We start from the raw sequence: 16,429 nt of genomic DNA on the forward strand, positions 1-16,429 counted from the left end.
GCTGCACTCTCCTCTATGGCTCTGAAGCTTCCCCCCCCTCCCCATCTCTGCCAGTGAAGGGTCTTCCTACTGTGTGGAATAATTTCCTCCTTCACAGCTCCCTCCCAGAGGTGCAGGTCCTGCCCCTATTCTTTGTCTCTGTTTTTCCTTTTGCCCTACCCAGGTACGTTGGGAGTTTTTTGCCTTTTGGGAAGTTTGAGGTCTTCTGCCAGCATTCAGTAGGTGTTCTGTAGGAGCTGTTCCACATGTAGATGTTTTCCTGATGTATTTGTGGGGAGGAAGGTGATCTCCATGTCTTACTCCTCCGCCATCTTGAAGGTCTCTGTCCCAGTGCATTTATATGATACAGACCATGCTTTTGTATAAGTCAGTTGGAATTGTTATTTTTAACACAGGCTGTTCAAGATATTGGAGCCAGAGCAATTGAACAAAGGAACACAATCAAGGTTTTGGTTCAAATTCAGGGATTAACCACATCATTGAGGATATTAATTAACTACACAAATGCATCTTAATGACCCTGGATCACCTTATGTTAGAGCTGGGGGGAATTAGTGAACATATGAGAAAAAGAAATATCTTTTAGAAATGACACCAATAGGAAGTAATATAAATAATTCTGCCTTCTAGGAAAATAATTCTGCCTTATAGGAAAACTCTAGTATTCAGAGAAGATGGGTTGAATATAAGTTCCTGGATGATAAGTCCTCTTTACTTCTATAGCTTGAGTCATTTTGAGATGTTGAGCAGTTCCATGAAGTAGTAGACACTCACATATTAAAAACTAAAAGTTGGCATAAAACACAAATTCACATGTGCCAGAGGCATTGTGAATAAGTGCATGATTGGTGACCATATACTTTATAGTTTGTTATGGGATTATTGGAGTGAGATAGGGTGTGCAATGAAGAAAACTTTGTTTAGCAGGAGTCAAGAACAAATTGTCAAGAGGTGGAGTTTTTGGAAGGTTTAAATCAGAGAATGTTGAAGAACCAAAGGTCAACATGCTTGTTCAGTGAACTGTTGTGGAGGCATTCTGGCACATCCAAGAAGTATTGGGATTTGTCAGCAGAGAAGATGGTGGCCACACAACAAAGTCCTCAAAGAGGACAACAGTACAGAAAGGAAAGCAGAGGGAAGGGGGAAAAAAATGGGAGCAAGGGAAGAAATAACACAGAAGCCAAAAATAAGACACTAAGGAGAAGCTGGAAGTGAATTGGGGCTGGCTGAGAGGCTATTCGTGGGGGCAGAAGATGGCAGATGCCACAGCATGCCCTTTCCCTGTGTCTATGGGGGACAGCTTCTAAAACACAAGTGTTCTGTTTTCGAGGTACTGATTTGCTTTGAAAATATTTTTAGGCAAAGGTAGGAAAAGAATGGATCCCTGTGCTTCACTCTTAGTTTGTTGGTGTGTCAAATTTACTAGAATAGGGTATTCTGGAGCTTGCAGTCATAGTAAGTAGGTGCTTACAGACCTTGGGCTTCCCTCCCAATGATGGGTTTTGTAGCTACCTCAAATAAAATAACATGGGGTTAGAATAATGAAATATGCTTGTAAACCCAGGAGTCTAATGGTTGATTTTCTTCTGGGCTTGTTTGCTTGCTGGTGGTGGCTGCTTTCTATTCTCTTACAGAGTTCTATTGGAAGAGTGCTATCTTTTGTTTTTGACAGAATGCTGATCCAGGTGTGCCTGTATTTTTACTGTAAATTTTTGTGGCGTTGTCTGAAATTTGTAATGAGAAAGCTGACTGGAAGATGTGAACTGCAACGGATCTGTTATAATACCAAGCCTGGAGCTTCTAGAACTATGAAAATCGGTAAGCATGAAACAAAGCAGTAAGCAAAATGTAGGCTTTCTGGAATTGAGGATACACTGTTATTTTTCAGTATAGTAATTGTAAACCACTTGTAAAAGATAATTTTTGAATGGCTTTTTAAATCATCTCTTTTCCAGAAACATCACTGAGGGATTCAAAAAGTAAGGTAAGTAAAATTGTTCCTATATTTTTCAGCAACTTTTCAATTGAAGACTTACCTCCATCATCAAAAAGTAAAAATTTTAAGAAAGAAAAATATACTTTTGGCTATGAATACTAATGCAAACTGAGAAGAATGAATTGTTTTCCCATCACAAACCACTGTACTTTTTACATGAGAGCAGCCACTCAAGAATTTCTAGGCAGATTTATGACACACATATTACTTCATTGTTGAATTAATCCTTTTTTATACCTCTCTCCAAATCATAAAATAAATATTCCATGAAAATAAGAGCAGTGGTAACTCTCTGGTATTTCATCAATATCCAAATCATTTAACTTTATACTCAAGATTTTCCAAGAAAATCAAAGAAGCCACTATGCTAGCATTTATAGCACATAGTTAAGCATCCACATAAGAAAGAAAAATCTGCTTCTCAAGATTCTTGAATATTTAATTTAATTTTGGCATCCTTAGGACTATATCCCCCATGTACTTCACACAGTCATAGACATAATGCCCATTAACAATGGAAGCCATGTGTGTTGAGTGAGAAAAGGAAAATATAATATTTCTATGTAAGTAGCTTAAAACAGATGAAGATGGTAAAAGAAAAACTTATGTATTTTTGTTTTGTTATGTTAGTTACCTTAATCAGGAAAATTGTACTACCCCCAATGTGAAAATATCAAATTTACTAGAATTCAAATACTACATCAGTTTTTGTCTTTAGTTTAGTTTCTTATCTTCATATAGAAGTTTTAAACAAATATTTGAGGCCCCTATTTAAATAGACCCCACTTAAGACACCAGTGTTCATGACAAAGCAACTGATTGAAACATGTTTTCCAGCTACTGCAGACTTCAGTGAGTGTTCATCCTGATGCTATTGAAAAAACTATAGAAGACATTATGGAACTGAAAAAAATTAACCCTGACATAAATCCACAGTAAGAATATGTTTATTATGTTGTAAATATAAAACAGCAGTCACATGCCACATATTTAGTAGTTCTAAATACTCTCTCTCTAACTACGCTCTCACACGCTCTTTCTCTCTCTCTCTCTTCCCTGCCCCAAATAATCATCTGCATGTTGTGACTTTCAGATGAAAAATAAAGAAAAAAGATGCCTTTTTCATATTTGTAAATATCAGCAGCTTTGTACTTCTGTTGTGATTTATACTTATGCTTCTGAGATACAATGAATGTAAGAAATCTAGTAGATGCCCCGATATCAGAAGGTGAAATCAAGGGAGACCATTCATCAACAGTCGCTCCATATGCCTGTGTTGTACATTAACAGTAAATGTTCAGATTGTAAATGTGCCTGAGCTGATTCTGCTCCATAAAGAATATTTCTTCAGTTCATGACAGGCTGATAATCTTGGAGACAGTTTCTACCTGCTTGTGAAGGAGACAGGCATGTGTGGGAGAGAGAGATAGATAGTTTTTATATGAAGACTTTAGAACTTTGTAATTTAGTCATCTCATCTTGAAAGTATTAAAATGCATTTGGCGATGTACATGACATTTAAAATTAGCTTTATATTTTCCATTGTGTACAGGAATTTTTCGGTAAAATTTTAGGCTAAGGATATTGGGTAGAATAAATTCTGTATGCAGATATATTCAGATAAAGTTTAGGTAAGTAACAAACTGTCTTTTAGATGTGCATACTTAAGAACTTCAGATGTTGTCACTAAAGAAAGTTTTTACTTGCCAAAGATGAGGAGCTGTAGTCAAAGGGAATTTCAGAGTGCACTTTGCATGGGTCTGTATCTTGAAGGGATTCTAGTACTAGCTGATTGAAGCTCATCACAAAACTCCATTTCCACGTAGTCTCCATAGTATTCTTCTGTAGAAGCTTCAGCTAATTAGCTGCCTTTTCCTTATTCAGCCATTAAGTGTGATTTCATTATACAGTAAATGTCTTTTTGAAACCTTCTGACATATTTTATTTCTCTGGGAAGCTGGTAAGAATGAAATTCATTTTAAATTAAGTTGAACCAAAAATTTATGATTACAATTAGGCATGAGAGATATATTAGACCTATAATCATATTTAGAGATTGGGTTAAATTTAATAGCAAATCTTTTCAGTCTCTTTTATGAAAGTTATATATTTCATTCAAAGGTGTTTCCTTACCATCTATTCTTTTGATTTCCTTTAGGGAGAAAAAAATCCTTATAGGTAGTAGATTGTGTTTTTTAAAGCTCAATATGGATTTTAGTGGGGTTTTTTTCCAGGTTGACATTGACAAAATGTGATTTTTTTAATTGAATAATTTTCTGGAAAAAAATCAAGAAATAGAGAGGGCTGGGGGAAATACCTTGTAATTTATCAAGCCATTACTACTATTAACCTTACTTTTTTTTATACATTTTTTTCAGGTGCCACTTAACAGTGGTGGTAAGAATTACTACAGTAAAATTGAATTGGGTCCCTTGTTTTTTTCTTTTTTATTTCTCTCACTCCTTTCTTTCCCTCAAAATTAACTCTCTGGGCTTCCCTGGTGGCGCAGTGGTTGAGAGTCCGCCTGCCGATGCAGGGGACACGGGTTCGTGCCCCGGTCCGGGAAGATCCCACATGCCGCAGAGCGGCTAGGCCCGTGAGACATGGCCGATGATCCTGCGCGTCCGGAGCCTGTGCTCCGCAACAGGAGAGGCCACAACAGTGAGAGGCCAGCGTACCGCAAAGAAAAAAAAAAATTAACTCTCTTCTTAGTCCTGTGTTGATTTTATGGGTGACGAGTACCACAGTGCCATTTTCCTAAATATCTGATTTAGTTTTTTTTTAACTGAACACTCAATTTTATTTAAGTTTAGTATTCTGGGTTATCTGACACTGCCTTCTATGTTTGGAGTAAGCATACAATCCTAAAACTTAAATTTTTCTATTGCCCCCAACTTTACACTTAACCTCTATACATCTCATCTCCCCCCAAAATTATGATTATGACACTCATTGTGATTATGGTGACCCCTCCAACTCCAAAAAAAATGCTTAAATTTAGTGAGTGAATTAGAAGTTGGAGTATATTGAACAGTAAATCCTAGGCTGAATCATATGCAATTGCTATTGTTGAATCACAAAAGTGAATAACTATAAAGAAATTAGCAGGAAAAAATAAACATGAAATACTACCTTTAGATTTAAAAATGCCATCAAATGAGTACAGAAAGATAATTTATGTAACAGTAGTTTATAGGAAAAAAGGATCTTGGTGATTATTTAGCCACCTGTTTAATAAACTTGTAATGTTATGTGACTGCTTAAAGAGACCCTATTTTACTTTCTGTGTTGTAGGAGAGAAAAACAGCATTCAGATCACAGGAAGTAATGATCCTCTCTATGTCACGCTTGCCAGATTCTTTTTTGTTCCAGTGATACGTTTTAAGGGAACTGTTAATCATACAAACTGTGCATTCAAGAAGACTGAGCAAGATAGTAAAACATCTGAAAACCATGTCCCATGAGAAGGAATTGAAGGAAGAGGGGAGTTTTTTTGTTTGTTTGTTTGTTTTTAACCCTGGAGATGAGAATAGAAGAAAGAATTCTTCCTGTCTTAAAACGAATAGGCATGGCAGGGAAAAAGTGGAAATGAATTTGCTCTGAGAACAGCGTTTGAACCACTTGGTAATAAAGAAAGCAGATTTTGTTTCAGCATAAGAATAGGCATTCAGATAAGTAGAGCAGTCAGAATGGAATGGGAAATTTTGTAAAGTACTGAGTTCTTTCTCTTGACATTGCCTTATCTGTCAGGGGTGCTCTGCAAGCAGAGGTATTTTTATTGTTGTTGTTTTTATTTGCTTTGAAATTTTTCTTACCCCTAAGCCCCTGAGGGCTATTTCTCTCTCTCTCACTGACACCTCCCCACACACACCCTTTTGAAGTGTTTCTGATATATCTACCTAGGGGAGCTAAATGATCCCTAAGAAACCATGATCACCTATATTTTCTACATCTTTCAAATCACTTGCATAAAGAGTTCCCTTGTTCTTAAGCCATATTATTGCAATTTGGCTTAAGAAAAGGCTGGAATGAGAGGTAAATTTTAGCCAAGTTCCACAACTGTCCATGTGGAGCTTCAGTTAAAAATTGTGCTTCTATTAGATAGATCCTATTTGAGCAATTTCCAAATATTATATAAATATGAAAAGTTCTATTGTACATACATCAAGTGAACAAATGCCAGAGAATGTGGGTTTTTTTCCTCATGTGTGTTTCTTCTATTTTTTAACATGTTAGGTTGGGAATCTCTCTTCAAGCTTGCCTTCTGCAAATTGTTGGGTACAGAAACCTTATTGCAGATGTGGAAAAACTGCGCAGAGAACCCTATGACTCTGATAATCCCCAACATGAAGAAATGCTTTTGAAGGTTAGTCCTTGAACACATTTCAGTTATTCGCTTAGGTCAGCTAAATGTTTGCCAAGCTCCTGCTGTGTGCTAGGTACTGCTCTGGACATGGCGGGGCACAAAGGTGAATACAACATGGACACTGAACTAATTGGTAAAGCCTACATTTTCTTGCTGTTTCAGATGTTGTAGGTAAATTTTTCAATAGAAAATTCATGTGAGAAGTTAAATATAATGCCAATTTTCATTTGGAATCTGAGAAAGCATCAGAGGTGATTTCTATGGCCTGTCACATTTGGCTCAAGTTTAGATTGTTTAACTGTGTTGAAAGCCAGTAGGAGAAATAGAATTTGTCAAAGAGTGACCTAGGATTTCCATTTACGACTTTTAATAGACATCAGAGAAGATGAAGTTGGTTTCTGCTTCCACAATAGCTCCCTGGGGAAATTACCCAAGATCTTAATGCTGATTATTTATTCATGTAACTTGAGTATTAGAAGAGTAAGTAAAGGTTTACATATGGTGTATTAAAGCTGTTTGAAGAAAAATATGCAGTTATAAATACTCCTTCTTGGCTGTCAAACAAAACCTTAAAAATCATATCTGATCTGATAGTGTATTATGACACATCAATAAAACTTTAAAAAATTAAGACAAAAAAATTAAGACAAACCTTTAGAACTACTAATCTGAAATGTTTTATAAATTCATTTCTGAAAATAGATGCTTTTTAGGATGGAGTGCTTCTTTATCCTTTCCTAGAATTCAAAAATGCAGTAATGAAATTGGAGGAACACATTTGTTTAGCTGCCTTAACTTTATTTTATTGAAAGATGTAAATAGAAGCTGCCATTTTAAAAATGTATCCTGTTGTGTTTTTGTGTGGAGTGTGTATTTTTGTGTATGTATGTACTTAAGCAAATGATTCATTTGTCTCTACTAATTCGTGCTAGACCTGATGTCAATCATTAAAATTAAAGAGGCCTGGGCTTCCCTGGTGGCACAGTGGTTGAGAGTCCGCCTGCCGATACAGGGGACACGGGTTCGTACCTCGGTCTGGGAAGATCTCACGTGCCGCGGAGCGGCTGGGCCCGTGAGCCATGGCTGCTGAGCCTGTGCGTCCGGAGCCTGTGCTCCGCAACGGGAGAGGCCACAACAGTGAAAGGCCCGCGTACCGCAAAAAAAAAAAAAAAAAAAATTAAAGAGGCCTCATTCTTACCAATGGTTTCTTCTTCCCTTTCTCCTCTGCTTAATTTTAGCCAACCTACTGGCTGAGCTTCATCTCTTTGACTGCTTTTTTCCTTATGTTCTGATAGAGATAGTCAAGTTTAATAAAATGAACTCAAGGTGGGAAATAAGAGGTGATGAAAGAGAAAAGAGGTGTTATAATTAACAGACTGGCCACAGCTCCTGAACAATTCATTAAAATGGCTGAAATGCCCTCTGAATCAATGACATTTGGGTACCTGCTATATGTCATCTTAGTTGATCTGTTGTATGTGTGCTGGCACATAGGTTTTCAACAAATATGATTGAATGCATGAATTATTGAAGTCATTAGATACAGGTCAAGAACTTTTATGGAATGACTTTTACCTGTGGTCACAATGTGAGTATGTAGGTATTATTTTTTATAGTCACAGTTATAAGAGGTAGGCAAGGTGACAGTTATCTTTATTTTTTTCATCATTAACTTTATTTAAAAAACATTTTTAGGGCCTCCCTGGTGGCGCAGTGGTTAAGAGTCCGCCTGCCGATGCAGGGGATACGGGTTCGTGCCCCGGTCTGGGGGGATCCCATATGCCGCGGAGCGGCTGGGCCCGTGAGCCATGGCCGCTGGGCCTGCGCGTCCGGAGCCTGTGCTCCGCAACGGGAGAGGCCACAACAGTGAGAGGCCCACATACCGCAAAAAGAAAAAAAAAAAAAAAACAAAAAAAAAAACATTTTTACTTAGGTACAGTTGGTGTACAATATTATATGTTTCAGGTTATATAGCATAGTGATTCATAATTTTTAAAGCTTATTCTCCATTTATGGTTATAAAATATTAGATATATTTTCTGTGCTGTACAAAATATCCTTGTAGCTTATTTTATACGTAGTTGTACCTCTTAATCCCCTACCCCTGTCTTGACCCTCCATGCTTCCCTCTCCCAGCTGGTAACCACTAGTTTGTTCTCTATATCTGTGAGTCTATTTCTTCTTTGTTGTATTTACTAGTTTGTTTTATTTTTTTAGCTTCCATATATAAGTGATATCATGCAGTATTTGTCTTTAACTATCTGACTTATTTCACTTAGCATAGTACCTCCAAGTCCATTCATGTTGCTGCAAATGGCAAAATTTTATTCTTTTTAGGGCTGAATATATATACCACCAATATATATATATATATACATCACATAGTCTTTTTTTAAAAATAAATTTATTTATTTATTTTTGGCTGCATTGGGTCTTCATTGCTGCGTGCGGGCTTTCTCTAGTTACGGCAAGCAGGGGCTACTCTTCATTGTGGTGTGTGGGTGTCTCATTGCGGGTGGCTTCTCTTGTTGTGGGGCATGGGCTCTAGGCATGTGGGCTTCAGTAGTTGTGGCACACAGGCTCAGTAGTTGTGGCTCGTGGACTCTAGAGCACAGGCTCAGTAGCTGTGGCGCACAGACTTAGGTGCTCAGTAGCATGTGGGATCTTCCCCGACCAGGGCTTGAGCCCTTGTCCCCTGCATTGGCAGGCAGATTCTTAACCACTACACCACCAGGGATGTCCCTATAACCACATATTCTTTATCTATTTTTCTGATGATGGACACTTAGGTTGCTTCCATATCCTGGCAACTGTAAATAATGCTGCTATGAACATTGGGGTGCATGTATCCTTTCAAAGTAGTGTTTTCAATTTTTTCAAATATATACCCAGGAGTGGAATTGCTGGGTCATATAGTAGCTTTATTTTTAGTTTTCTGAAGCTACCATACTATTCTCCACAGTGGCTGCACCAATTTATATTACTACCAACAGTGTACAAGGGCTCCCTTTTCTCCACATCCTCATCAACATTTATTATTTGTGGCCTTTCTGATGATAGCCATTTTGACAGGCATGAGGTGATATCTCATTGTGGTTTTGACTTGCATTTCTCTGATGATTAATGATGTTGAGCATCTTTTCAGTGCCTGTTGGTCAAATTTATGTCCTCTTAGGAAAAATGTCTATTCAGGTCTTCTGCCTACTTTTTAATTGGGTTTTTTTTAAGTTTTATTTTTATTGAAGTATAGTTGATTTACAATGTTGTGTTAGTTTCTGGTGTACAGCAAAGTGATTCAGTTTCATATATATATAATATGTATACACACACACTCACGTATATATATATTCTTTTCCATTGTGGTTTATTACAGGGTATTGAATATAGCAGTAAGAACTTGTTTATCCATTCCATATATGATAGTTTGCATCTGCTAATCCCAAACTCCCAATCAATCCCTCCCCTACCACAATCTGTTCTCTATGTCTGTGAGTCTGTTTCTGTTTTATAAATAAGTTCATTTGTGTCATATTTTAGATTCCACATATAAGTGATATCATATGGTATTTGTCTTTCTCTGTCTGACTTACTTCACTTAGTATGATAATCTCTAGGTGCATTCATGTTGCTGCAAATGGCATTATTTCATTCTTTTTTATGGCTGAGCTGTATTCTGTCTTTATCCACTCATCTGTCAATGACATTTAGGTTGTTTCTGTATCTTGGCTGTTGTAAATATTGCTGCTATGAACATTGGGGTTCATGTATCTTTTTGAATTATAGTTTTGTCCAGATATATGCCCAGGAGTGGGATTACTGGATCATATGGCAACTCTATTTTTAGTTTTTTGAGGAACCTCTGCACTGTTTTCCAAGGTGGCTGCACCAGTTTACGTTCCCAGCAACAGTGTAAGAGGGTTCCCTTTCCTCCACACCCTCTCCAGCATTTGTTATTTGTAAAGGTTTTAATGATGGCCATTCTGACTGGTGTAAGGTGGTACCTCATTGTAGTTTTGATTTGCATTTCTCTAGTAATTAGCGATGTTGAGCATCTTTTCATGTGCCTATTGCCCATCTGTATGTCTTCCGTGAAGAAATGTCTGTTTAGATCTTCTGCCCATTTTTTGGTTGGGTTGTTTGTTGTTTTGTCATTGAGTTGTATGAGCTGTTTGTATATTTTGGAAATTGAGCCCTTGTCGGCCACATTGTTTGAAAATATTTTCTCCCAATACATAGGTTGTCTTGTCATTTTGTTTATGTTTTCCTTTTTTGTGTAAAGCTTATAAGTTTGATTATCCCCATTTATTTATTTTTGCTTTTACTTCTATTGCCTTGGGAGACTGCTGGTGCTGGACTTATGTTTGTTGAGAGTTTTTTAAATTACTGATTCAATTTCATTACTGGCAATTGATCTGTTCACATTTTCTATTTCTTCCTCATTCAGTCCTGGGAGATCGTACATTTCTTGGAATTTGTCCATTTTTTCTAGGTTGTTCATTTTCTTGCCATACAGTTATTCATAGTAGTCTATTATGATCCTTTATATTTCTGTGGTGTCAGTTTTAATTACTCCTATTTCATTTCTGATTTTATTGATTTGGGCCCCTTCTCTTTTTGTCTTGGTGAATCTGGCTAAAGGTTTATCTATTTGTTTATCTTTTCAAAAATCCAGCTCTTAGTTTAATTGATCTTTTCTATTGTTTCTTTAGACTCTATTTCATTTATTTCTGCTCTGATCATTATAATTTTTCTTCCCTTCTACTAACTTTGGGTTTTATTTGTTCTTTCTCTAGTTCTTTTGGTGTAAGGTTGTTTATTTGAGATTTTTCTTGTTTCCTGAGGTAAACTTGTATTACTATAAACTTTCCTCTTAGAACTGCTTTTGCTGCATCCTGTAGATTTTGGTTCATTGGGTTTTCATTTTCATTTGTCCCCAGGTACTTTTTAATTTCTTCCTTTATTTCTTCAGTGATCCATTTGTTGTTCAGTAGCATATTGTTTAGCCTCCATGTGTTTGTGTTTTTTGCAGTTTTTTTCTTGTAGTTGATTTCTAGTCTCATAGCATTGTGGTCAGAAAAGATGCTTGATATGATTTCAATTTTCTGAAATTACTGGGGCTTGTTTAGTGCCCAGCATGTGATCTATCCTAGAGAATGTTCCATGTGCACTCAAAAAGAATGTGTATTCTGTTGCTTTTGGATGGAATGCATTGTGTGTGTGTGTGTGTGTGTGTGTATACACATACACACACGTATATGGATATATATATATATCCATATATGTCTAATGTGTCTTTTAAGTCCCGTGTTTCCTTATTGATTTTCTGTCTGGGATCTGTCCATTGATGTAAATGGGGTGTTAAAGTCGCCTATTATTATTGTGTTACTGTCAATTTCTCCCTCTACATTGTTAATATTTACTTTATGTATCTAGGTTGGGTGCAAATATATTTACAGTTGTTTTATCTTATTCTTGGATTGATCTCTTGATCATTATGCAATGTCCTTCCTTGTATCCCATACCAGTATTTTAAAGTCTATTGTGTCTGATATAAGTATTGCTACCCCAGCTTTCTTTTTATTTCCATTTGCATGGAATACCTTTTTCCACCACTCACTTTCAGTCTGTGTGTGTCTTTAGATCTGAAGTGAGTCTCTTGTAGGCAATATATATACAGGTCTTGTTTTTGTACCTATTCAGCCATTCTATATTTTTTGATTAGAGCATTTATTCCACTTACATTTAAAGTAATTGTTGATAGGTGTGTTCTTTTTGCCATTTTGTTAATTGTTTGGGAGTTGTTTTGTAGTTCTTTTTCAGTCCTTTCTTTTTGATCTCTTCTTTTGTGATTTGATGACTATTTTTTGTGTTATGTTTGGATTCCTTTTTCTTTTTTGTGTGTATATATTATAGAGTTTTGGTTTGTGGTTACCATGAAGTTTTTATATTTTATGTATTATATATATGCAATTGATTGTTTTAAGTTGCTGATCTCTTAATTTCAAATGCATCTTAATAACCCTGCATTTGTACTCTTCTCCCCTCATGATTACTGTTTTTGAAATCATATTTTACATCTAATTGTTTTTGTATCCCTTAACTGCTTATTGTGGATGTAGATGATTTTACTACTTTTGCCTTTTAACCTTCCCACTATCTTTGTGTGTAGATGATTTCCTATCTTTACTGTACATTTGCCTTTACCAATGAGCCCTTGTAATTTTCATGTTTTTAGTTGTAGCCCTTTCTTTTTCACTTACAGAAGTCTTTTTAACATTTCTTGCAAAGCTGGTTTGATGCTGCTGAACTCTTTTAGCTTTTCCTTGTCTATAAAGCTTTTGATTTCTCCATCAAATCTGAATGAGAGCCTTGCCAGATACAGTATTCTTGGTTACAGGTTCTTCCCTTTCATCACTTTAAATATATCATGCCAGTCCCTTCTGGCCTGCAGAGTTACTACTGAAACGTCAGCTGACAGACTTATGGGAGTTCCCTTGCATGTAATGTGTTGTTTTTCCCCTTCTGCTTTTAATATTTAATCCTGTATGGAACTCTCTGTGCTTCCTGAGCTTGGGTGATGTTTCCTTTCCCAGGTTAGGGAAGTTTTCATCTATTATGTCTTCAAATATGTCCTCAGCCAGCCCCTTTCTCTCTCTGTTCTCCTTCTGGGACCCCTTTAATGCAAATATTAGTGTGTTTGATGTGGTCCCAGAGGTCCTCATTAAACTGTCCTCATTTCTTTTCATGCTTTTTTTTTGTCTTTTCAACATCAGTGATTTACACACTCTCTATTCCAGCTCGCTGATCCATTCCTCTGTATCATTTAGTCTGCTGTTTATTCCTTCTAGTGTATTTTTCATTTCAGCTACTATATTCTTCACCTCTAGTTTTTCTTTATATTTCCTAACTCTCTGTTAAAAACTAACTTTTTGCTGTGTGCAGTCATTCTTCTCCCAAGTTCTTGATCATCTTTATAATCACTACCCTGCATACCTTCTTAAGTAGATTGGCTATTTCCACTTCCCTTATTTCTTCTTCTGGAGCTATATCTTGTTCCTTCATTTGGAACATGTTCCTTTGTCACCTCATTGTGACTTGGTTGCTGTTTTTATTTTTATGAATCTGGTAGGTTAGTTACATTTCCCAACCTTGGAGTCATGGCTTTTTGTAGGAGATGTCCTATGTATCCCAGCAGCGAACTTCTCTCTCTTTACCTGAGCTATATATGCTCTAGGGCTTCCCCCTATGAGAACTGCATGGGTCTTTCTGTTGTGGTGGGCTGACTATGTGGGCAATCTGGTAGGCTTGGTTGGTCACTAATCTGGTTGGTTGCCAGACTCTGCCTTGTGTGGGGGCTGTTGGCTGCTGGCTGGTGGGACTAGGTCAGAAGGCAGCTGGCTGCAGAACCCTGGGTGGCCCTGAGGCTAGTGCTAGCACACTGCTGAGTGGAGTCAAGGTCCAAGAGTCTGGTTGCAGGGCACAGGGGTCCCAGAGCTGCTGTCAGATTGCTGGTGGATGGTGTCAGTTCCTGATACAGTTGGGTGCAGGGTCTGGGGCATCCTGAAGCTTGTATTGGTTTTTTCATAGCTGACCCCAGTGTGGGGCCTGGCCTACTGGTAGGCAGGCCAGGTATGCAGGCTGAGGAACTGTGGTTTTCTTGTGGCTGTTGTCTGCCCCCTGGTGGGTGAGGCTTCTCTGGAAGCTAGAGCAGGTACCCTGGAGAGCAGGGCCGGGGCCCAGATGATTCTTGGACTGGTGCCTGCCCAGTGGTTGGTGGAGCTGAATCCTTGGCTCTCTGGTGGGCATGACCATATCCAGAAGCAGCTGCCGGTTTAGGATGTCTTAACGCAGCCTATCTGCTGGTGGGTGGGGCTGTGTCTCCATCCAGTCAGTTCCTTGGCCTGAGGTACCCCAGTGCTGGTGCCTACAGACTGTTGGGCCAGGGCAAGGCTTGTTTCTGGGTCTAATTAGCTAGAGGGAGGATTCTACAATGGTGCTTGCCAGCACCATTTTCCATGTGGTAGAATGAACTCCCCAAGATAGCAGCCATAAGTGTCTATGTTCTCAGGGTGAGCTGCAGTTGCCTCTTCCTCTCTGGAAGACTCTCCAAGATCAGCAGGCGCCTATCAAATTACTGCTTCTTCCCTGGGTCCTGCAGCATGTGAGATTTTGTGTGTGCCCTTTAAGAGTGAAGTCTCGGGGCTTCCCTGGTGATGCAGTGGTTGAGAATCTGCCTGCCAATGCAGGAGACACAGGTTCGAGCCCTGGTCTGGGAAGATCCCACATGCCGTGGAGCAACTAGAACCCATACACCACAGCTACTGAACCTGCGCATCTGGAGCCTGTGTTCCGCAACAAGAGAGGCCGCGATAGTGAGAGGCCCGTGCACCGCAACAAAGAGTGGCCCCCGCTCGCCGCAACTAGAGAAAACCCCCGCACAAAAACGAAGACCCAACACAGCCAAAAATAAATTAATTCATTCATTAATTAAAAAAAAAAAAAAAGAGTGAAGTCTCTATTTCCTCCAGCCACTTGGGACTTCAGAAAGAAAGACCCACCGGCCTTCAAAGTCAATGCTCTGGGGGCTCATCTTCCCAGTGCAGGACCCCCAGGCTAGAGAGTCTGATGTGGGGCTTGGACCTCTCACTCCATTGAGAGAACCTCTGCATTTGTAATTATTCTCCCATTTGTGGATCACACACTTGGGGTATGGGACTTGACTATACTGCAACTCCACCCACCCCTACCATCTTTTTGTTGTTCCTTTTGTTTATCTTTAGTTGTAGAAGATCTTTTCTTGTAGGTTTTGATCCTTTTCATCGATGGTAGCTCTGCAGATAGTTGTGATTTTGGTGTGCCTATAAGAGGAGGTGAGATCAAGGTCTTTCTACTCCGCCATCTTGGCTAACCTTAATTATGTTTACTTTAGAGATAAGCAAATTACAAGCATTTTATTCCAGGCTCTGAGTCACACAGCTAGTATATTATAAAGCCAGGACTGTTCACCCCTACAATAGGCACTTTGAGGAAAGGCATCTTTTCTACCCTCAAGTGGCTTGCAGTCTAATTGGGGAGGTACTCTGCATCTACAAAAATCACTAAATCTTATCCATAGAGCTTCTCCAAAATACCTCTCAAATGTTTGCTGTTCCCACTGCCTTATTCTAGCCATGATCTCCAACCTGAACTATTAAAATAGCCTTTTAATTCTACCACTAACCATTAGCCTCCTCCCTTCCGTCTTCTACAGTACCACCGGAGGGATTATCTAGTCATGTTATTCTCTAGGTTACAAACTTCAGGTTCTCTATGTCTGATCGTAGAAAACCCATGCATCTTAGCATGCATTTTGAACCCTTTCCATTTTATTTCTTTAAGCTATTTCTCCTCTATCCCATTATGTACAGCCTGTTTCCTCCATGCTCTGTCATTCACCATGACCCATGCCATCCTATATGCCCAGATATTTGCTCATGCGGTTCCCTGTTACCCATTATTCTCAGAGTAGAATCTGGCTCTTTTTTTAAAATTATTACTCATTGAGTTTTGAAATCTTCTGTAACAAATTCAGGAGTGGGATCTTTATTCTCTTCTTTGGTTAATTCAAATTGCACATCTGATAATGAAATCAATAATAATAACACATTCATTGAGTGTTTAGTATGTGCTAGTTGTTAAAGTAAGTGTTTTATAGCATTATTTCATTTAATTGTCACAAAAACCTTGTAGTGAGATATTGGTATTATCCTCATTTTTCACATAGTTAGAAAGGGCTCTTAATTCCTGCACTACACTATCTCTTGAGGGAAAAACCATGTCTTGTTCACATTTGTATTTCCAGAAGCTGGCCCATGGTTTGTATTTAACTTCTTGAGCTTAGGCTTCTTCATCTTTAAAATGGGTAATTATACCCTTGTTATCTACTTCATAAAATTATTTAGAGCTAGGATAAGCAAATTAAGGCCTGTAGGTCAAATCTGACCTGCCATCCATTTTTCTAAGTAAGGTTTTATAGGAACACATCCACGCTCATTCATTTATATGCTGTCTTTGGCTGCTTTTGTACT

The 16,429-nt window shown here is 38.2% G+C and overlaps 1 protein-coding gene across 1 annotated transcript in view; it reads left to right on the forward strand.

The window, feature by feature from the left end:
* The first annotated feature begins 1,673 nt into the window (after positions 1-1,673).
* ELMOD1 (ELMO domain containing 1) overlaps positions 1,674-16,429 on the forward strand; it is a 45,851-nt gene continuing 31,095 nt past the window's right edge. The window contains exons 1-4 of the mRNA XM_060104693.1: positions 1,674-1,818; positions 1,956-1,984; positions 2,834-2,931; positions 6,233-6,362. Coding sequence (XP_059960676.1) covers positions 1,674-1,818; positions 1,956-1,984; positions 2,834-2,931; positions 6,233-6,362 — 402 coding nt within the window. The remainder of the gene's footprint in view (positions 1,819-1,955; positions 1,985-2,833; positions 2,932-6,232; positions 6,363-16,429) is intronic.

Source organism: Mesoplodon densirostris, chromosome 7 (genome assembly GCF_025265405.1).
Source record: "Mesoplodon densirostris isolate mMesDen1 chromosome 7, mMesDen1 primary haplotype, whole genome shotgun sequence".
In the NCBI taxonomy this organism is placed as follows: domain Eukaryota; kingdom Metazoa; phylum Chordata; class Mammalia; order Artiodactyla; family Ziphiidae; genus Mesoplodon; species Mesoplodon densirostris.